At 34.4% G+C, this 16,750-nt stretch overlaps 1 protein-coding gene across 2 annotated transcripts in view; it reads left to right on the top strand.

The window, feature by feature from the left end:
* The window catches only part of LOC131532663 (collagen alpha-1(XXIV) chain-like), a 109,321-nt gene that overhangs the window by 75,383 nt on the left and 17,188 nt on the right, over window positions 1-16,750 (top strand). For both annotated transcript variants that reach the window (XR_009268939.1, XM_058764506.1), the window contains exons 32-47: window positions 3,178-3,231; window positions 4,473-4,526; window positions 4,875-4,928; window positions 5,693-5,746; window positions 6,271-6,324; window positions 8,082-8,189; window positions 8,395-8,448; window positions 8,762-8,869; window positions 9,805-9,858; window positions 10,168-10,221; window positions 10,446-10,502; window positions 10,636-10,689; window positions 11,222-11,275; window positions 11,686-11,739; window positions 15,251-15,304; window positions 15,469-15,576. Coding sequence is in view for 1 of the 2 variants with exons in the window: in XM_058764506.1 (XP_058620489.1) it covers window positions 3,178-3,231; window positions 4,473-4,526; window positions 4,875-4,928; window positions 5,693-5,746; window positions 6,271-6,324; window positions 8,082-8,189; window positions 8,395-8,448; window positions 8,762-8,869; window positions 9,805-9,858; window positions 10,168-10,221; window positions 10,446-10,502; window positions 10,636-10,689; window positions 11,222-11,275; window positions 11,686-11,739; window positions 15,251-15,304; window positions 15,469-15,576 (1,029 nt within the window). In the remaining variant the exon portion in view is untranslated. The remainder of the gene's footprint in view (window positions 1-3,177; window positions 3,232-4,472; window positions 4,527-4,874; window positions 4,929-5,692; window positions 5,747-6,270; window positions 6,325-8,081; window positions 8,190-8,394; window positions 8,449-8,761; window positions 8,870-9,804; window positions 9,859-10,167; window positions 10,222-10,445; window positions 10,503-10,635; window positions 10,690-11,221; window positions 11,276-11,685; window positions 11,740-15,250; window positions 15,305-15,468; window positions 15,577-16,750) is intronic.

Below are 16,750 nucleotides of genomic sequence, written 5' to 3'. Positions count from 1 at the left end.
AAATATTATGTCAGAAATACTAATATTTTGTTTGAATCAATACTATTACTTTCTTTTAATACTCAAAAGTGTCAAACTAATGGTATTAAAATAGTACAGTATGTTGCTAAAATATATAATATTATTATATTTTAATACTCAAAAGTATTAAATAATCAGTTTAAAACAGTACAATACGTTACCAAAAATATTCTTAGTTTTAAATAAATAATAATATTTTATTTTAATACTCAAAAGTATTCAAATAATCGTATTAAGTAAAATACGTTGCCAAAAATGCTATTATTTTTGTTTAAATAAATACTATTATTTTATTTGAGTACTCAGAGGTTTTAAAATAATCATAATAAAATTGTAAAATGTTGCCAAAATATATATATTTGTTGTTTAAATAGGTATTGTTGTTTTCTTTTAGATTTAGTCATTTAGCAGACGCTTTTATCCAAAGCGACTTACAGATGAGGACATTAGAAGCAATCAAAACCAACAAAAGAGCAACAACATGCAAATGCTATGACAAGTCTTGGTTAGCCTAACGCAGCACACGTAGAAAGGTTTTTTTTATTTTTTAAGAAAATAAAATTTAATGCTAAATAAAATATAAAAAATAACAAAAATATTAAAATAATTATATTAAAATAGTCAAATGTGTTGCCAAAATACTATTTAAAAAATACTACTAATAAAATTTTCTTTTAATATTTAAAAATATTAAAATAATTGTATTAAAATATAGTATATTGCCAAAAATACAATATTTAAAACAAAAATTATTTTTGTTTAAATAAATACCACTATTTTATTTTATATTTAGGTATTTAAACAATCTTACTAAATTAATAAAATATGTTGTCAAAAATACTTTTTTTTTCTTTCTTAAATAATTGCTATTATTTTGTTTTAATGATCAAAATTATTAATTGTTAAGCAACCAGAATTGTATAGTGGAGTCTCCTTATGATTCCCATCCCTATTCATCACACATATAGCAGGATGTTGAGATGTATCTGGTCTGAGACGCTGTGTGGAGTGTCTGTGTTTTCCTGTAATAAAGCACGTGTGTGTTTGCTGTCAGGAAGTGTGAAGTGTGTGTCGAAGCAGTTAGTGTTCACACAGGCCTGAGGGGTTTCAATGCTCTCGAGCTCACAGCGTCCTCTAGTGATGGTGAACGTGTAGTTTTGGCAGCTGTGCTGTTCGGTGTTTCAGAGCCTCATTAAAGCGCTGCGGATTCATTCATGACTCAGATGAATTATGATGTTTAAACCGCAGGCTTCCTGTGAATAGATAATCCCTGCTTTAATGTTGCAGATGTGTGGTGATGTGATCCAGTGACACACCTGTTTAATAATACTGAATCAGAGCACTAGGATAGGCAAATATTGTCAGTGATGACTGGTGAATGTTGACAGACTGTTAGCGGCTCATTCAACAGCAAAATATACACTAGCGTTCAAAAGTTTAGGGTCTGTAAGATTTTTAATGTTTTTGAAAAAAAAAATCTCCTCTGCTCACCAAGGCTACATTTATTTGATTTAAAAACATTGTAATATTGTGAAATGCTATTATGTAACATGAATTATCAGCATCATTACTCCAGCCTGCAATGTCACATTATCCTTCAGAAATCTGTATGCTTTATTTAAAAATAAAAATGGTAAAATATGTTGATATGTTAATATATGTAAAATATTATTATTGTTGTTGAAATCAATACTATTATTCATATTAAAATGGTCAAAATGTTGCCAAAATATGATTGTTTTGTTAAAATAAATACTATTATTTTATTTCGATAATCAGAAATATTAAAATAATGATATTACAATTGTCAAATGTGTTGCCAAAAATATTGTTTTTGTTTAAATAAATCCTATTATATTTTAATATTCAAGACTTTGAAACTAGCCAATTATAAACCAGGTTCATGCCTTAAAATGTTCCCTGAGTGGATTTATCGTGACTTGATTTGCTTGAATATGAAGCCTGTGAAGTGAATGTATAGTTGAGAGGGGCACATATGGAAGCGTTTATGACTGTTATTAATGCATCTTTGTGTAAGTCATATTTACTGCTGGAAAATGAAGTGCACTTATGACTTTTGATGAATGGGGTGATAAAAATCTGCCGTTGATATTATTAAAGCACTCCGGCACTCACAGTATCAGCGGTGTGTTGGTTTGAGCAGTCATGGAAACTGAGCGTCGAGCATCGCTGTTGTGGGAACAGTGAGATTTCACTGAGAAATATTCTGATAAGACAGGTGGACGTTAAAGCCAGTGGTTCCTGTTTCTCCGCGTATCGGTGTCTGATAAAGACGGAAAGAAAAACAGATGAAAATTAGAGCAGAAAGGCTGTGAGTCCCTGCTGGATTACGGCTCATGGTTACATTTCCATCATAGAAACAAACACAAACTCAGACGTTTCCATTCTGTAAAGGAGCAATCTTTTACTACTAAATCATAAAATGTGTTTAACAAATCACTAATAATTTATATGCTTATTTGGACAATAGCTTGTGACTTTTGAGCACCTGTGTTAATATTTATCTTCTTGCATTGCTCAGATTTTGCTCTTTCATAGCTAATATACAGTAGGTGTCATTTAAGTATCAGTTTTGTCTCCTAAAATTCCTTTGGAGAAATCAAAACACAAATGAGACAGTCATTGTCATCCAATATAAGTTTAGAGCTGTAAAATGAATGTGGAAAGCAGTTCTGAACATGATACTATAGATATTTCATTTGTGGTATTTCTGATCTGTGAGTCATTTTTTAAACTGAATAATGTGTAATCTAATTTTATGATGTCTGAACATGTGTATGAATTACATATATATTTATAGAGAGAGAGAGAGAGTGTGTGTGTGTGTGTTGCGCGTTTTTGTGACATATGAGGACAGAAATTTGTATAATGACATGGGTATGACAGGTATTACAAGGAGAAGGTGATTTATGAGGACATTACCCCATGTCCCCATTTTTCAAAAGGCTTATAAATCATACAGAGTGAGTTTTTTTGAAAAAGTAAAAATGGCAGTAGTTTCCTGTAAGGGGTAGGTTTAGGTGTAGGGTTGGTGTAGGACGATAGCACATACAGTTTATACAGTATAAAAACCATTACGCTTATGGAATGTCCCTACAATTCACAAAAACAAATGTGTGTGTGTGTGTTTTGCAGGGTAAAGCAGGTCCTCCCGGAAACACAGGTGAAAAAGGTCCTCCAGGTGAACCTGTGAGTATTACAACACAAAATACAACAGTTTGCATTCTTAAATGAGCCTCCTTTACATAAAAAGGGCTGTTCTTATGTAGAAAATTAATTAAAACGACTTATTATGCATGATGCAGCTTTATAGCAGCACATATAGTGCCAGGTTTCGTGTTATTTTAATATTATTTATTATTTTTATACTATTATAGTATTTGTGTGTGTGTGTGTGTGTGTGTAATTTATAATAATTTATATATTGTTGAGTGCTTTTGTCACTTTTCTTACTTTTAAATCTCTGTTTTTTCTCAGTTAAACTTAATTCATATATATGTATATATATTGACATTTTTATTGTACTGATGTTAATGTTTTTTATTTTGTTGAGTATATTGTCATTTTTATTAGTTTAAAAAATTTCTATATAGCTTTAATTTTATTTCAGTTTTAGTTGTAGTCATTTTAGTACTTACACTCCCATAACACTTTGAAAATGTAATTTTTTTTCATCTAATGTTTACATTTTATTTTATTTCAGCTTTATTTCACTTAATAAAAAAAAAAGATTTTTAATAGTTTTAGCCTTTAGTTTAAACTAAAACAAACCTGATTAAGCGACCTAATTAAGTTACCTGCACGTCATATTTAAATAAAATAGATTATAGTAGTAGATTGTATAAGATCTAAAACTGCATCAACTGAAGGATACTTGTTTGCATTGCACATTGTGTTCATATGGCTAGCAATGTGCTAAAGCTTCAGAAATGTGCTGTGTGTAGTCTCAGCAAGCATGCATGACGTGACTCGTTGATGCATCTTTTGATCGTGATGTGAAGACCTCCGAGGGTTTGTGAGGCGTTTTGCTGCTTGTTGTGGCATTTCTGGCGTTGAGCGCAAGTGTTTCGTGTCATTACGTCTAAACGTAATCAGCCGCTCTGTCAGCAGATGAAAGACTTTTAACAGCGTTTTTGGAAAGGGTTTGTGTTTCCAGTCTTTGATGCCGTGTGCATCTCAATGTCCTCATGTTGACACACGCTTATGCGCACATTTAAACATGCATCCACACTTTTGTGCTGTTCACGTGTGCGTTAAAACATGCACAGCAAAATTCAGCTCTAGCCAGGCGTAATCAAAAGATCTCTTCACATCCTGCGCCAAGGGCGATTCATGTAAATCTCATTTATAATATCAAAACAAGACTGTTTATGGGAAAAGTGTTTGAATTGTGCATGACTTCATTATTTCATGTTTATTTGATTGTTTAGGGCTCCAGAGGCCCTCCGGGGGACCCAGGACCAGATGGAGAGCAAGGTCACGAGGTACTTCCTGAAAGAAACAGAATTTTTGTGTGCAATGGATTTCTTCTGTGTTCAATTATGCAATAACATGCAACTTAAAAAAGGGATAATTCAGTACAGTGCAGAGTTATATAATACTAAATTTAATATAGATGACATAATATAGGCACCCGAAGGAGTGTAAAACAACACAGTGCTCTGCAGAACCGTTAATAATAGCACATTTTAATCGTTTAGTAAATTAATTATGTTGCAAGTTATTTAGTTTAGCATTATTTCTGTGTTTCGAGCTCGATATATGAGCACATGTGTTATTTTGACTTCTTGTTGTCGTCCGCTTGTGTTTTTCCCTCTTTTGTGCATGCACAGGGACCTCCAGGACCTGAAGGAGAGCAGGGGCCTGTGGGTGAACCTGGAATCAAGGTGAGGCAAAACCCTGTAGAAGTGACAGAAATATGCAATTTGATGCAGATGCTGATATTTATATGGACTAAAATTAAGATGAAATTCTGCTGCTTGTAAATCAATGAGATCTTTATAACAGTACAGCAGATACTGACATAAAATGTCAGGTCACTCTATATCTCCAATAATATGTCTTAGTAAGATGAGATTGAAATGATCCAAACACATAATGCAATGCAATCCAATGCTGATTGAGAGATGAAGAAATAAACGCTCCTCAGAAGATGTGAGATGAAGATCATTCCTCCGCTGAGGAACAGTGAAAGTAAAGCTTCTGGAAACAAACGCTTCTCAAAAGATCCTGATGATCAGATTTGAGATGCATTGATTTTTCTAAAAAATTATTGATTGAGAATCAAGTAAAGCTGAGCTGCTTCAGTCCAGTAAGTGTTCATCTGGAAATATGACTACTACAGATATTCTGATGTTTACTTGATCAAAATCAGTCAAGATTTGACAGCAGAAAGACACTGAAGCAGCAGCTGAAGCTGGACGTTTGTACAATTATACTGAAAATATATGATACAGTAGGCTTTATTGGTTTAAAGATCATATTTCTAATGCTGTGGAACACAAAAGGAGACATTAAGCAGAATGTCCAAGCTGCTGTTTGCAATGAAATGCAATGGAAATGGATGATGTCTACTGACAAGCTCCAATAAAAACAGTATTAAAGCGAGAACTGTTGGCATTTGCAACTGTGTATTTCTGTCTTTTTCCAGGGTGAAATGGGGCCTGTCGGAGAGGAGGGTGAATTGGGCCAACCGGGCATCAGAGTGAGTGAAGCGACCTCATTCCCACTCCAAAACCTTCGAGTGAACGTGATCCATCAGTGTATTTTCATTGCTTTAACTGACGTGAGCCAACCGTGTCAATAATCTGACAGAAGGACCCTCGGGCTCACACACACTGGATGTCTTTGTCTCTGGTTCCTCAATTATTCAAGCAATTATCTGTGTTTGTTATTGGATATTATGGCATCGGGAGCAGCGTCCTACCCGAGTGAATCTCATGAAACCTGTCATGCATTTTTCCGGCTCGTATTTCACCCGAAAATAAATCATAAATTTCATTCTCAGTACATTGTGGAAAAATGTTTATATGTTATTCAAACTGTAAAATATTTATTCACAATCTTGCTAATATTGCAATCAGATATGTTGATTTAGTAATACAAATAAAAATGTCTGTAATAGTTAATAGGAAAAACTAATAAGCACATTTCTGCTGCAGTTTCAGCTGGTTTTTGGGATGAATCCCATGATGCTTTCGTGGTCTTACATGTTACTGTTTGTTTTAGGGTCCTCCAGGGCCACCTGGAGAGGACGGGCATCAAGGGAAGGACGGACCAAAGGTGAGGCTCCAGATTAAGTTTCCTACTTACATTTGCATTTACATTAATGCATTTATGTAAAATGACTTGCACTGCACTTATACATATTATCATGCTTTTCCTGGGAGTCAAACCCATGACCCAGCGTTGCTAGCACCATGCTTTTATCATTTGAGCTACAGGAACGCTTTTACAAGTTCAAGTGGTTTTGCTTTTTGAATAAAATTAGGCATTTTAATATTTGTTTTTAAAATTCTTGCAAGCATTAATACAACAAAAATTTGGTTAAAACTTTACTACTTTAGCAGTTTATTTTTTATTTTATTTTTGTATTTTATTTTCTATTTGATCTATTTTAGAGAATGATGACAAATGCACAATGTGTTGTTGCACAAACCTGTCGCATCATAAACCATTTTCTGGCCGTTTTTATCAATATTCTGTCAAAATTGATTTATCAAAGTTATATAAATAACTGAATAAAACAAAGTTTTTTTTGGAGTACGTTTTACAAGAAAATGCTTCTTTCTATTTCAAAATTTCATGTTTAATTCAATGTTACTTGTCGTTTCTAGTAAATTTAATAAATAATTACAAAGTAAATACTTCAGTTGTTTTTCAGTTATTCAGCACCATCAGTTAGGGCTGGACGATATGGCCAAAATTTATATCATTTCTTAATTTCAGTCGATACGATATAATTCAATATGAACACTATTTAAAAAAAGCCTCATAAATACGGCCAAGAATGCCCACAACAGATGTCTGTACCTATAAACTTAGTCTTAGCACAAAATTAATGTTCACCTTTTATTTGTATTTAGCATTCATACAAACAAGAAATGTGAATTCACTGTCAAATAAACATCTCAGACTCACCTTATTAATATTAATATCTTTAACTTCAAACTATAGGCTAACATTCACTACCAGTCAAAGGTTTGTGAACAGTAAGATTTTAGTTTTTTAAAGAATTCTCTTCTGCTCACCAAGCCTGCATTTATTTGATCCAAAATACAGCAAAAACAGTAACATTTTGAAATATTTACCATTTAAAATAACTGTTTTCTATTTGAAAATATTTTAAAATGCAAGTTATTCCTGTGATTTCAAAGCTGAATTTTTAGCATCATTACTCCAGTCACATGATGGAGTAATATTCTAATATTCTGATTTGCTGCTCAAAAACATTTATTATTATGTTGAAAACAGCGGAGTAGAATCTGATTCTCTGCCAGTAGGAGGCACTTTGAGAGCGGTAGAACTAGCGGTTTCCCCAGTTATGGCTGTAATCTAAGCAGCTCCGCTCATGAACGCTACTTTATCAGATAAAATGAAAATGCCATCAAAACTATTCTGAAGACAGTATGTTACCTTCAGAGGTACATTCATATAAATCACCCTCTTTTTGAAATGTGCAGTGCTCATGTTTATTCAACGAAGTCAAACGCCACAAATAAATCAATGTATGGGAAACACTGGTAATGTATATCGAAATATTGGAAATGTGTTTAAAAATCATATCACCGTTATTGAAAAAAATTATATCGCGATACATATTGATATTGAATTATTGTCCAGCCCTACCAACAGTACATAAGTTGTGTAAAAACTGTTTGCTGAGAATTTTTTCTTTGGTTGTCCTAGTATGCTCTTGGGTACATTGTGTTGTATTCACCATATTTTGTTGATTCCCAAAATCATTGTACCGAAACCCACACATTTTTTGGAAAAAAATTCACATTTAAGGTTTGTTTTTATTCTGTTATAATTCTCAGGGTGAGCCAGGCGACCATGGACCAATGGGAGAAGCAGGAGAAAGGGGTGAGATTGGTGACCCTGGCCCAATAGGACCTCCTGGAGATCCTGGGAAAAAGGGCTTCCCAGTGAGTGATGAAAGAGTGATGGAGTGAATCTAATCTGCATTTGTCATTTCATTGTGTATAGTGGACAAAATCTCTCCAAACAGCTCTTTAGATAATGCAAGTGTATTTTGAGATGAAATTTGATGATGATGATGATGATGATGATGATTTTGAGTCTGAAATTTGTTCTGGTAATGTGAAGTTAAAGCAGATGTTTCTTCATCAGGGACCTGAGGGCAAACAGGGTCTGCCGGGTAACCGTGGACGTCCAGGAAAGAAGGTAACCAAAACTTGTGGATCAAAATAAATTATGGCAACTAATCTGAATTAAATAGCATTCAAACAATATATGAGACCATTTCATTTTAATTGCACAAAGGTGGAAACAGAAGTCTTTTACAATCAGCAGTATTGTGTCAGAAATAAAATGGACCTAGAATAGAGCCCTGTGGAACTCTTTTTCACTTTGGTTTATTTGGGACGCATTCTGCTCTCTATTTTCACAATACGGTCATTTTTTTTCTTGTCATTCTCACTTGTAAACAACTCAAACTAGTCCTGCTCATTGATATTTCCATCTTACTCTTTGGTAGGGTGAAAAAGGGCCGCCAGGTCACTTGGGAGAAATGGGCTCATCTGGCGAAATCGGACAAACGGGGGAGAGAGGACTCAAAGGTGCTCGAGGAACCAGAGGACCCGCAGTTAGTGTGCTTTCTCCTGTCTTGCATCCCTTCACTCTTTCTGATGTTGAGAAATGGCTGTGCAAATCCCAAAGACGATTAAGCAACTTAATCACCATCACGAAGGGACTGCAATAGCAGTGCAAAATAATACAGTACGAATGAGAGAAATGGATGCACTAAATTTACTAACAAAGGGAAATTTCACAGTGTTCTGAAGCTTGAACCCACAACCTCAGAATTATGCTGTTGTATATGATTTCACCACTAGGGGAGCTCTAGACAATAGTGTATTATATGAATAACTGCTGCTTTTTTGCCACACAATTACAGTACAAATGTGATTGGTTCAGACATGTTAGTGGGTTATTTTGTTAAAGTAATTAGGTATTAAAAATATGCACTATTATAACAGGGTTACAAGAGCGTAATAATTTGCTAACATGCTAAGAATGAGTTTTATGTTCAAACTCGCTGCTTTTACAGGCTCAATTAAGGCATGTGTAAACATTCGCAGGATTTGGAATTGAACCAAATCTTTTTGATGGGATTTACACTAATGCCATTAGAGATACTAGGGACTAATCCGCTTTTCTTGTACAATGCAGTTAAGCGCCTGCTGATTTGGTGGTTTTAGGCCGGATTTTATAAGCAGAGAAAATGTCTGGGATTGTTTTATTTTGCCCCTGCTTTTCCCTCAGGGTTTAACATAATTTAAATGTAAAAACAAGTGTAGTTAGGGAAACTTAGCGTCCTGTTTTCATAAGCAAATTGTTTTCCAAGAAGTCATAATGGGATGAGCAGCAGGAGTCATTTTTTTAAGACTTCATCCAATAATGTGTTTTTCAGCACAGGAAACTCAGGTTATTTTTAGCAGGTTATTTGTTGAGGTACTACGAGTATGCCACAAAACACAAGCTAACGTACATGAGTGTGTTTTGTTCATTACCTTTCAGGGTCGACCAGGAGTTATGGGACCTCAGGGAGAGCCAGGACTTCAAGGTTACACAGTGAGTTTCATGCATACAAATATATGCACTTATGAATGATTACAAAATCACACTCACATTTTCTGAAAGTTTTGTAAGTGAACCCCTTAATTATTGTTTTTGTGTATGTTTGAATAAAGGAGTCTTTCACTATTTTTTATGAACGTAGACCAACCAGACATGATTACCGATGAATTATCTCAAAATGTTCAAATATCTGCCGGTTATTCGGCCCAGACAGTCTATCGTCATTCCTAAAAAATATTACTTTGGATTAGACAAGGAAATTGTCTATTTTTATCTTTATTCTCTGTTTTTCTTTAACTATAGGGTCACACTGGTAAGCAAGGTCCAGCAGGCCTCCCAGGGCCAAAGGGAGAAAAGGTTATTCAACATATTTTTATATTTTGAATGATAATCTCGGTCTAAATGCCATACTTGAGTTACATATAATGCTTATAATTCTATGCAATATATGCAAATATGCTTTTTTTTTCAAAGCAGTAAATCATATTGTGAATGTTTCTATAATTGGTATAAAGCCAGAGTTAAAAAAAAATAAAAATAGTGTTAGAATCCGAGTTTGACTGATTATGTGTGTTTTTCAGGGTTACCCAGGAGAAGACAGTAAAACAGCAGGACCACCCGGGCCCTTAGGTGAACCAGTAGGTCTTAATTTCCTTTAACTTCCTGTTTTTGTCCAACACCTGGACTGAAATCAGTAAATAAAGAGGCAGTGATATTTACATTACTTTATTAAAGAAATAAGACAACATATCAATGTTTGTGTGCGTATAGGGCGCTTCAGGAGAGAAGGGTGAACGTGGGGAACCAGGAGATGACGGATATCAGGTTAGTGTCTCTGTAAGGAGGAATTTCATGCTTTGTAAAAATCATTCATCTTCACTAATTAGCTTAACTACCACTTAGAACACCTCAGGAACTGCATAGCAACACCCTAGCAACCACACAGCAACATAATCCAAAACTGCATAGCACCACCCTAGCAACCACACAGCAATGATCAGAAATTGCATAGAAACACCCTAGCAAACACACAGCAGCATGATAAAAACACTCAGAACACCTCAGAAACCACACAGCAACATGATCCGAAACTGCATAGCAGCACTGTAGCAACCACACAGCAACAAAAAATCACTGGAAACACCTTAGCAACAGTATAACATTTTGGAGCACCGGAGACTCCGCTTGTGTTCTTTTGCTGATTGTTCTTCAGATGGTTTCCTTCCAGTTGATCTAGATTGAACTGGTCTGGATCCTGCAGTGCTGCAGGCCTGTTTCTGTCGCAAACAGTCCACACTCACAATCATATTTTTTTATGTCAACACTGCAGTAATGTGTGTGTGTGTGTGTGTTTTAGGGTCACGCAGGAGTCACAGGTGCCCGTGGAGCAATCGGTCAGCAGGGATCTCCTGTAAGTCTGATGTGTGACCAACACTGCACCTCTGGTCCAAAACTGCTGCTGTCCACCTACATAGACAGCAGTCAGTGCATCATGCTAATAGTGCACTGGAAATTCAGCTCACAATAGAGTTTGACCTTTGCATGTTGTATGTGTTTCATGCATGTCTTTGCATCAGAAGTTGTACCCTATGATGCCTTCAAATGTTGTCTAGGTAGGCGGCTCACTAGGATTTGGAATTTTAGTTGCATAACATTCCTAATTAAGTTGCCGGAGAATTTGACATACCAAAGCTAATGTTTGCATTTTTTTCTCTGGTTAATTTTGGATGCTGGCCACACGTCTCCAGACAAGCGGAACATCACACTGAAATGTCTGCTTGCATAATGAAATTAAAGTACAATCTTTTCATTTTTTCCCAGGGATCTCCAGGGCTTCCTGGTGAAGCAGGACCCATAGGCGAGAAGGGAGTTCAGGTTTGTGACTAGCACAGTACTCACACTATTTATGCTGTGTGTAGTTCATATACTGTGAGCAGTTTGTGATTTTTTTTCTGCATGCATGAAACAGCTGGGGCCAGACTCATGAAAACCTTCTTGAGAAATAAGTTAAGAAATGTCTTAAGATAAATTTCACAAAGTTTGTAAGAATGCTCTCAAGTGCAATTCTTGAAAGTTCTCAAACATGTTCTTAAGAACATCTTAATCTTAACATCTTCAGTCTTTATCTGACTGAATACATGGCTGAAGACTCACTGATAAACTCACAATTCAAGGATCGTCTTTTTGTGCTTCCTGCTTATTACCCTAATAATCATAATAAGCGCGCACACTATTTTCATCACGACAAGCTTGACAGACTCTCGGCATCGCGTATTTAACACGCCGTGTTTTTGAACAGTTGCTTTTAAAGAGCCTGTCTCCAGTGGCAGCGATCTCTTTCGTCATCTATGAGCTGTGTTTTTGCTCTCTCTTCCGAGTGAACGCTTCCGGTATGTGTGACTACTGTATGTGGGACTATCCTAACTTTAAGAAGTTATTTACAATGATTTTTAAGAAGATTCTTTTCAAGAATGAGAATTCTTCTTAAGTTATGTCTTAAGAACAATCTTAAGAAAAATCATAAGAACATTCTTAAGAAGAATTTTTGGAAATACAAAATATTCTTAACTTTTTTCTTAAGTTAAAAAATAATAAGAAAAAGGCAGTTAAGAAGACTTTTTTCTTAAGAATGTTTCATGAATATGGCCCCTGGATGAGCTGAAGGTTATTATAGTTACATAAAACTAAAATAAACCATATAAAAAGTTTTTTGTTACTTGAAGTAAAAGAAATGTTGAAAAACATATATTTTATTTAATTTCTCATTTTTATTAACTTGATGTCTAAACTGATGTACTAAAATAACTAAAACTGAATGAAAAATGAATAAAATATGTATGAAATACATATTTATGAATAAAATGTATAAATAAAAATGCACAAAAGCTAAAAAAAAAAAAACTAACAAAATTACTAAAACTTTAACTGAAATTAAACTGAAAATGGAAAATACAAAAATAAAATCTTCAAAATGTAAAAAAAAAAAAAAAACTATAATAGTATCTTAATAAAGAGGTGGGCACAAATACATCAAAATGTATTTAAAATAAAAAATACAAAATACTGTGTGGGAAAATGTATTTAAATACAAATACAGTATTTTGTATTTTGAAAATACTCAAAATACATTTGAAATTGGCCATCCAGTGAAGTAACACTATTAAGGCTGTTTACACCAAGAATGATAATTATAAAGATAACTATATTAGTGTATTCTAAGTATACAATGCAGTTGTGTCATCTGTGACTTTAAATGCTCAAGCTCTTCAAAGCAGAAATGATTCCGGTTGGCTGTCCAGGCTCAGGAGCGGTACACATGTAGTGTGATCGCTAACCGCGCCGGAGCATAGAACAGTTCATTTACTATTTTTGTGTGCACTATTGTTATCATTATGACAGCAAAAATCTTTATTACTACTTGGATATCACACTTTTCAATTAATTTAATTTCGAGTACATTTAGATTTATAATGGGTCTGGTTCTCATCTTACTGATGAACAGGTAGTTTGCGAGTAAAGCTGCAAATTCCACCATAACCTCAGCTGCCTCTGTAATAATCCTGTGATATCTGTCTGTTAGCGAAAGGACAATCGCACTTGGGCTTTAGTACAAGGCAACTGTGCCTAGTGTGAGTATACCCTTAGAACAATTATTTTTTAAATTATATCTTTATTATTAGCATTATAGTTATCTTTGTCTTGGGGTACACACACAGAAAGCTGCTTATTACTCATTCATCCATGTTTCTTTATCGCTCTGACGTGTCAATAGCTCCTGCCCACTAAAAGCTCCACAGATATATTTGCATACCACGATGATATATAAATGATATAGAAAAAGTTCAATCGAGTTACACTTTATATCATCGCCAACATATATATTGTCATATCGCCATAGCAAGCAGTAATGATTAAAGTTTAATGAAGACATTTGACTAGTTGATAAAACCAAAATCTGATAAAACCAACCCCCCCCCCAAAAAAAAATCTAACAAGACTGACTAGTGCTAATGCTATGTTCCCCTTGCTAGTGCTCTTTTTTACCTGCTGGGACAGGTATGCTTTTTTTTCTCCCACAAAAGCAAGATCACCTTGTTTTAATGTTAAAGTCATGCACACAGTAGTGCAATAACCATTTCAAGCATTTTGTGGTTTATACACAGCAAAACAGCATGTATTTGACTGAAAATCCAGAATCATCAACAAGCTAACTGTAAAGATAGCACTGTGAATGATGAGATAGTTGTCAACAAATGGGATGCTACATTTTATTCAAAATTAAATATCTTAAATATCTACGATTTTGGCTTTAATAAGATTTTCCCAGGAAACCTGGCGTCCTCCATGATTCCTATTCTTTCCAACAGCAACGCACTTGAATCACACTGTTAGATCACACTGTTATTTTAGTACATTTGAGATATTACTAGTTTTATTAATATTTTAAATTGATTTTTATCATTTCTTTTTCCTTGGCAACTAGCTAAAATAAAATAAGTTAATTTTTTTATATTTAAGTTTATTTGTAACATTTTATTTTATTTTTAATAATTTTTTATTTATTTATTTTTTATGTTTTTATATTTTAATGTTTTAGTTAACTATAGTAATTCTGGTATGCTGCTGTACATCACAATGTGCTTTAACTTCAGTTTTCAGTGTTTGTAATATCAACAACAATTTTACATTTTTCTTGGCTTCTCTCATCAAACTGCCAAAAGTAAACATATCTTGATATGTATTTTCAAGAAGAATTAAGCATGTAACATAGCGAGGTCATACAGTATAACAACAATGTAGCATTTTTGAAATTTGAAAAATCTTCATACTGCATACTGTTTCCCATAGTTTAAAAAAATAGTATACAGCATATTCAGTAAGCAATATGCTAGTATTTCATGAATCTAAAATGGCAAAAGTTTAGGGTCAGACTGTAGCAAACATAAATATATTCATTTAAAATCAACAGAAGTCAATGGCAGGTCGTCTCTGAAGTAGAAAAACATGTTGTGTAACAGAATGAATTCTATATTCTTTTGTCTGCTTGTTTCTTTTTGCAAATCCATCCTGGAAAGCTCCTGGAAATATTTACAGAGGCACATTCACCGTCACAAATATCCCATTCAGATATCAGCCAATGAACGGCATTAAAAACCTGAGCGAAACACAATCATAGCGTTTGGCCACCCAGCGTGACTTTATTTTTATTTCCTCTGTTATCCAGAGCATTAAAGGAATTGTGTGCTCAGAGATGCTTGAATAAGAGATGATTATAGCACTTTCTTTATCACGCCATGGAAAAATCTTTCTTTTAATTCACTCCAATCATTCTTAGGTAACAGATTTATATAAGGGTTTTGAATAAGAGAGTGTGTGTGTGTTTTAGGGACTCACTGGGAAGAAAGGATCCCGAGGTCCTGCTGGAGCTCCAGGCCCTGAAGTGAGTATTTTAACACCACATTTTTATGTTTGCACAAATCACTGCATAAATCAATCATACAATCATTGTATAATTTTGTTTTAAATTAAAATTAAATAAAAACACTCAAAAAATACTTTTTAAATACCTACATTTAAGATTTATGTATCTGTCGTGTGTTTTAGGGTCCGGTTGGTTTGCCGGGGCCCAGAGGGACAGATGGGTATCCGGGATCTGACGGGCTTCCTGGTCTTCCCGGTTTACCAGGTCTGCCTGGATCCAAAGGCCGAACAGTGAGTGTGAAGTAACCGATACTAGGGCTGCCCTCAACTAAAGATTTTTCTGGTCGACTAGTAGTCGTTCATTTTAAGCATTAGTCAACTAATCGCATATTTATTAATAAACCATTTAAATCATTATAATGAGGCTTTAATTGCCTACATAGACTAATAAGCGCTTAAGCACACACATAAAGCTTGCCACAGCTCACCGGCAGAAGTAATGATTATGAATGTGTCAGGGAAAAACCGTAAGAAGGCTGCATTAACATTTTAATAATGTATTGATACACTAGTGCTTTCTTTGTTTTCAGTTTAAGAGATAAATTCGGCAACACTTACTCATCTCCGCAGTAGTGGATGCGCCTGTATGCCTGTTTCATACGGATTACATAATTTTAGAATATTTGTTTTCCATTTGAATTGGTTCATTTGAAAGTAGATATTTCGCTCTCTATAGATATATTTTTAATGTCTGTAAGACAAAGATATATACTGAGCTTCGCGCTCAAGTTCACAGAGACTGAGACGGCAGATAGCGCATCATGTTGCTTTCATTATTTTACAAAAGCGCAATGTTTTGTTGTTATTGTGAGTGCACACAAATAAACATAGAGTCTTTACAGATTCTAAAGATGTATTACTCTTATCTGTATGAGAAAAAATGAGGGAGTATTTTAGGAGCAAGTGAGCGCACCGGCGCCTCCATCTGTCCTGCAGTGAGTGCTACTATTCAGCTTCCACACTTCGCACAGACACTTCAATACATCTCTAGGTTAACATTAGATTGAGCGGCCATGTATAGTTGCTGCTACTTACATGTTTCAGATGATAAGCCATATTTGCGGTCGATGAATAATAGGCGAGTGTTTGGATGTCCTGCCCGATGTACTATATTACCATAGACTAGCCATTAACGATCTGTTAGTCACGGACTGCGTGATTTCGTGACTTCATGTAGGGAGTTACGATAAACCTTGTTTGACTTTATATGTACAAAAAAATGGTGTAGAAGAAATTGATAGTAAATTTCACAAATAATTACAGGGAAACAGCAAATAATTTGCAAACGTGACTTGTGGTGTTTACCAGTGTTATTTTAGTATCATTAATATACTATTATAGTTTTTGTTAATATTTTGTAGTTCTTATTTTTATATTTTCTATTATTATTTTCATTTATTTGAAG

Source organism: Onychostoma macrolepis, chromosome 23, assembly GCF_012432095.1.
Source record: "Onychostoma macrolepis isolate SWU-2019 chromosome 23, ASM1243209v1, whole genome shotgun sequence".
In the NCBI taxonomy this organism is placed as follows: domain Eukaryota; kingdom Metazoa; phylum Chordata; class Actinopteri; order Cypriniformes; family Cyprinidae; genus Onychostoma; species Onychostoma macrolepis.
Note: the sequence above shows the minus strand (reverse complement) of the source record. Positions and strands in the feature narration are given on the sequence as shown.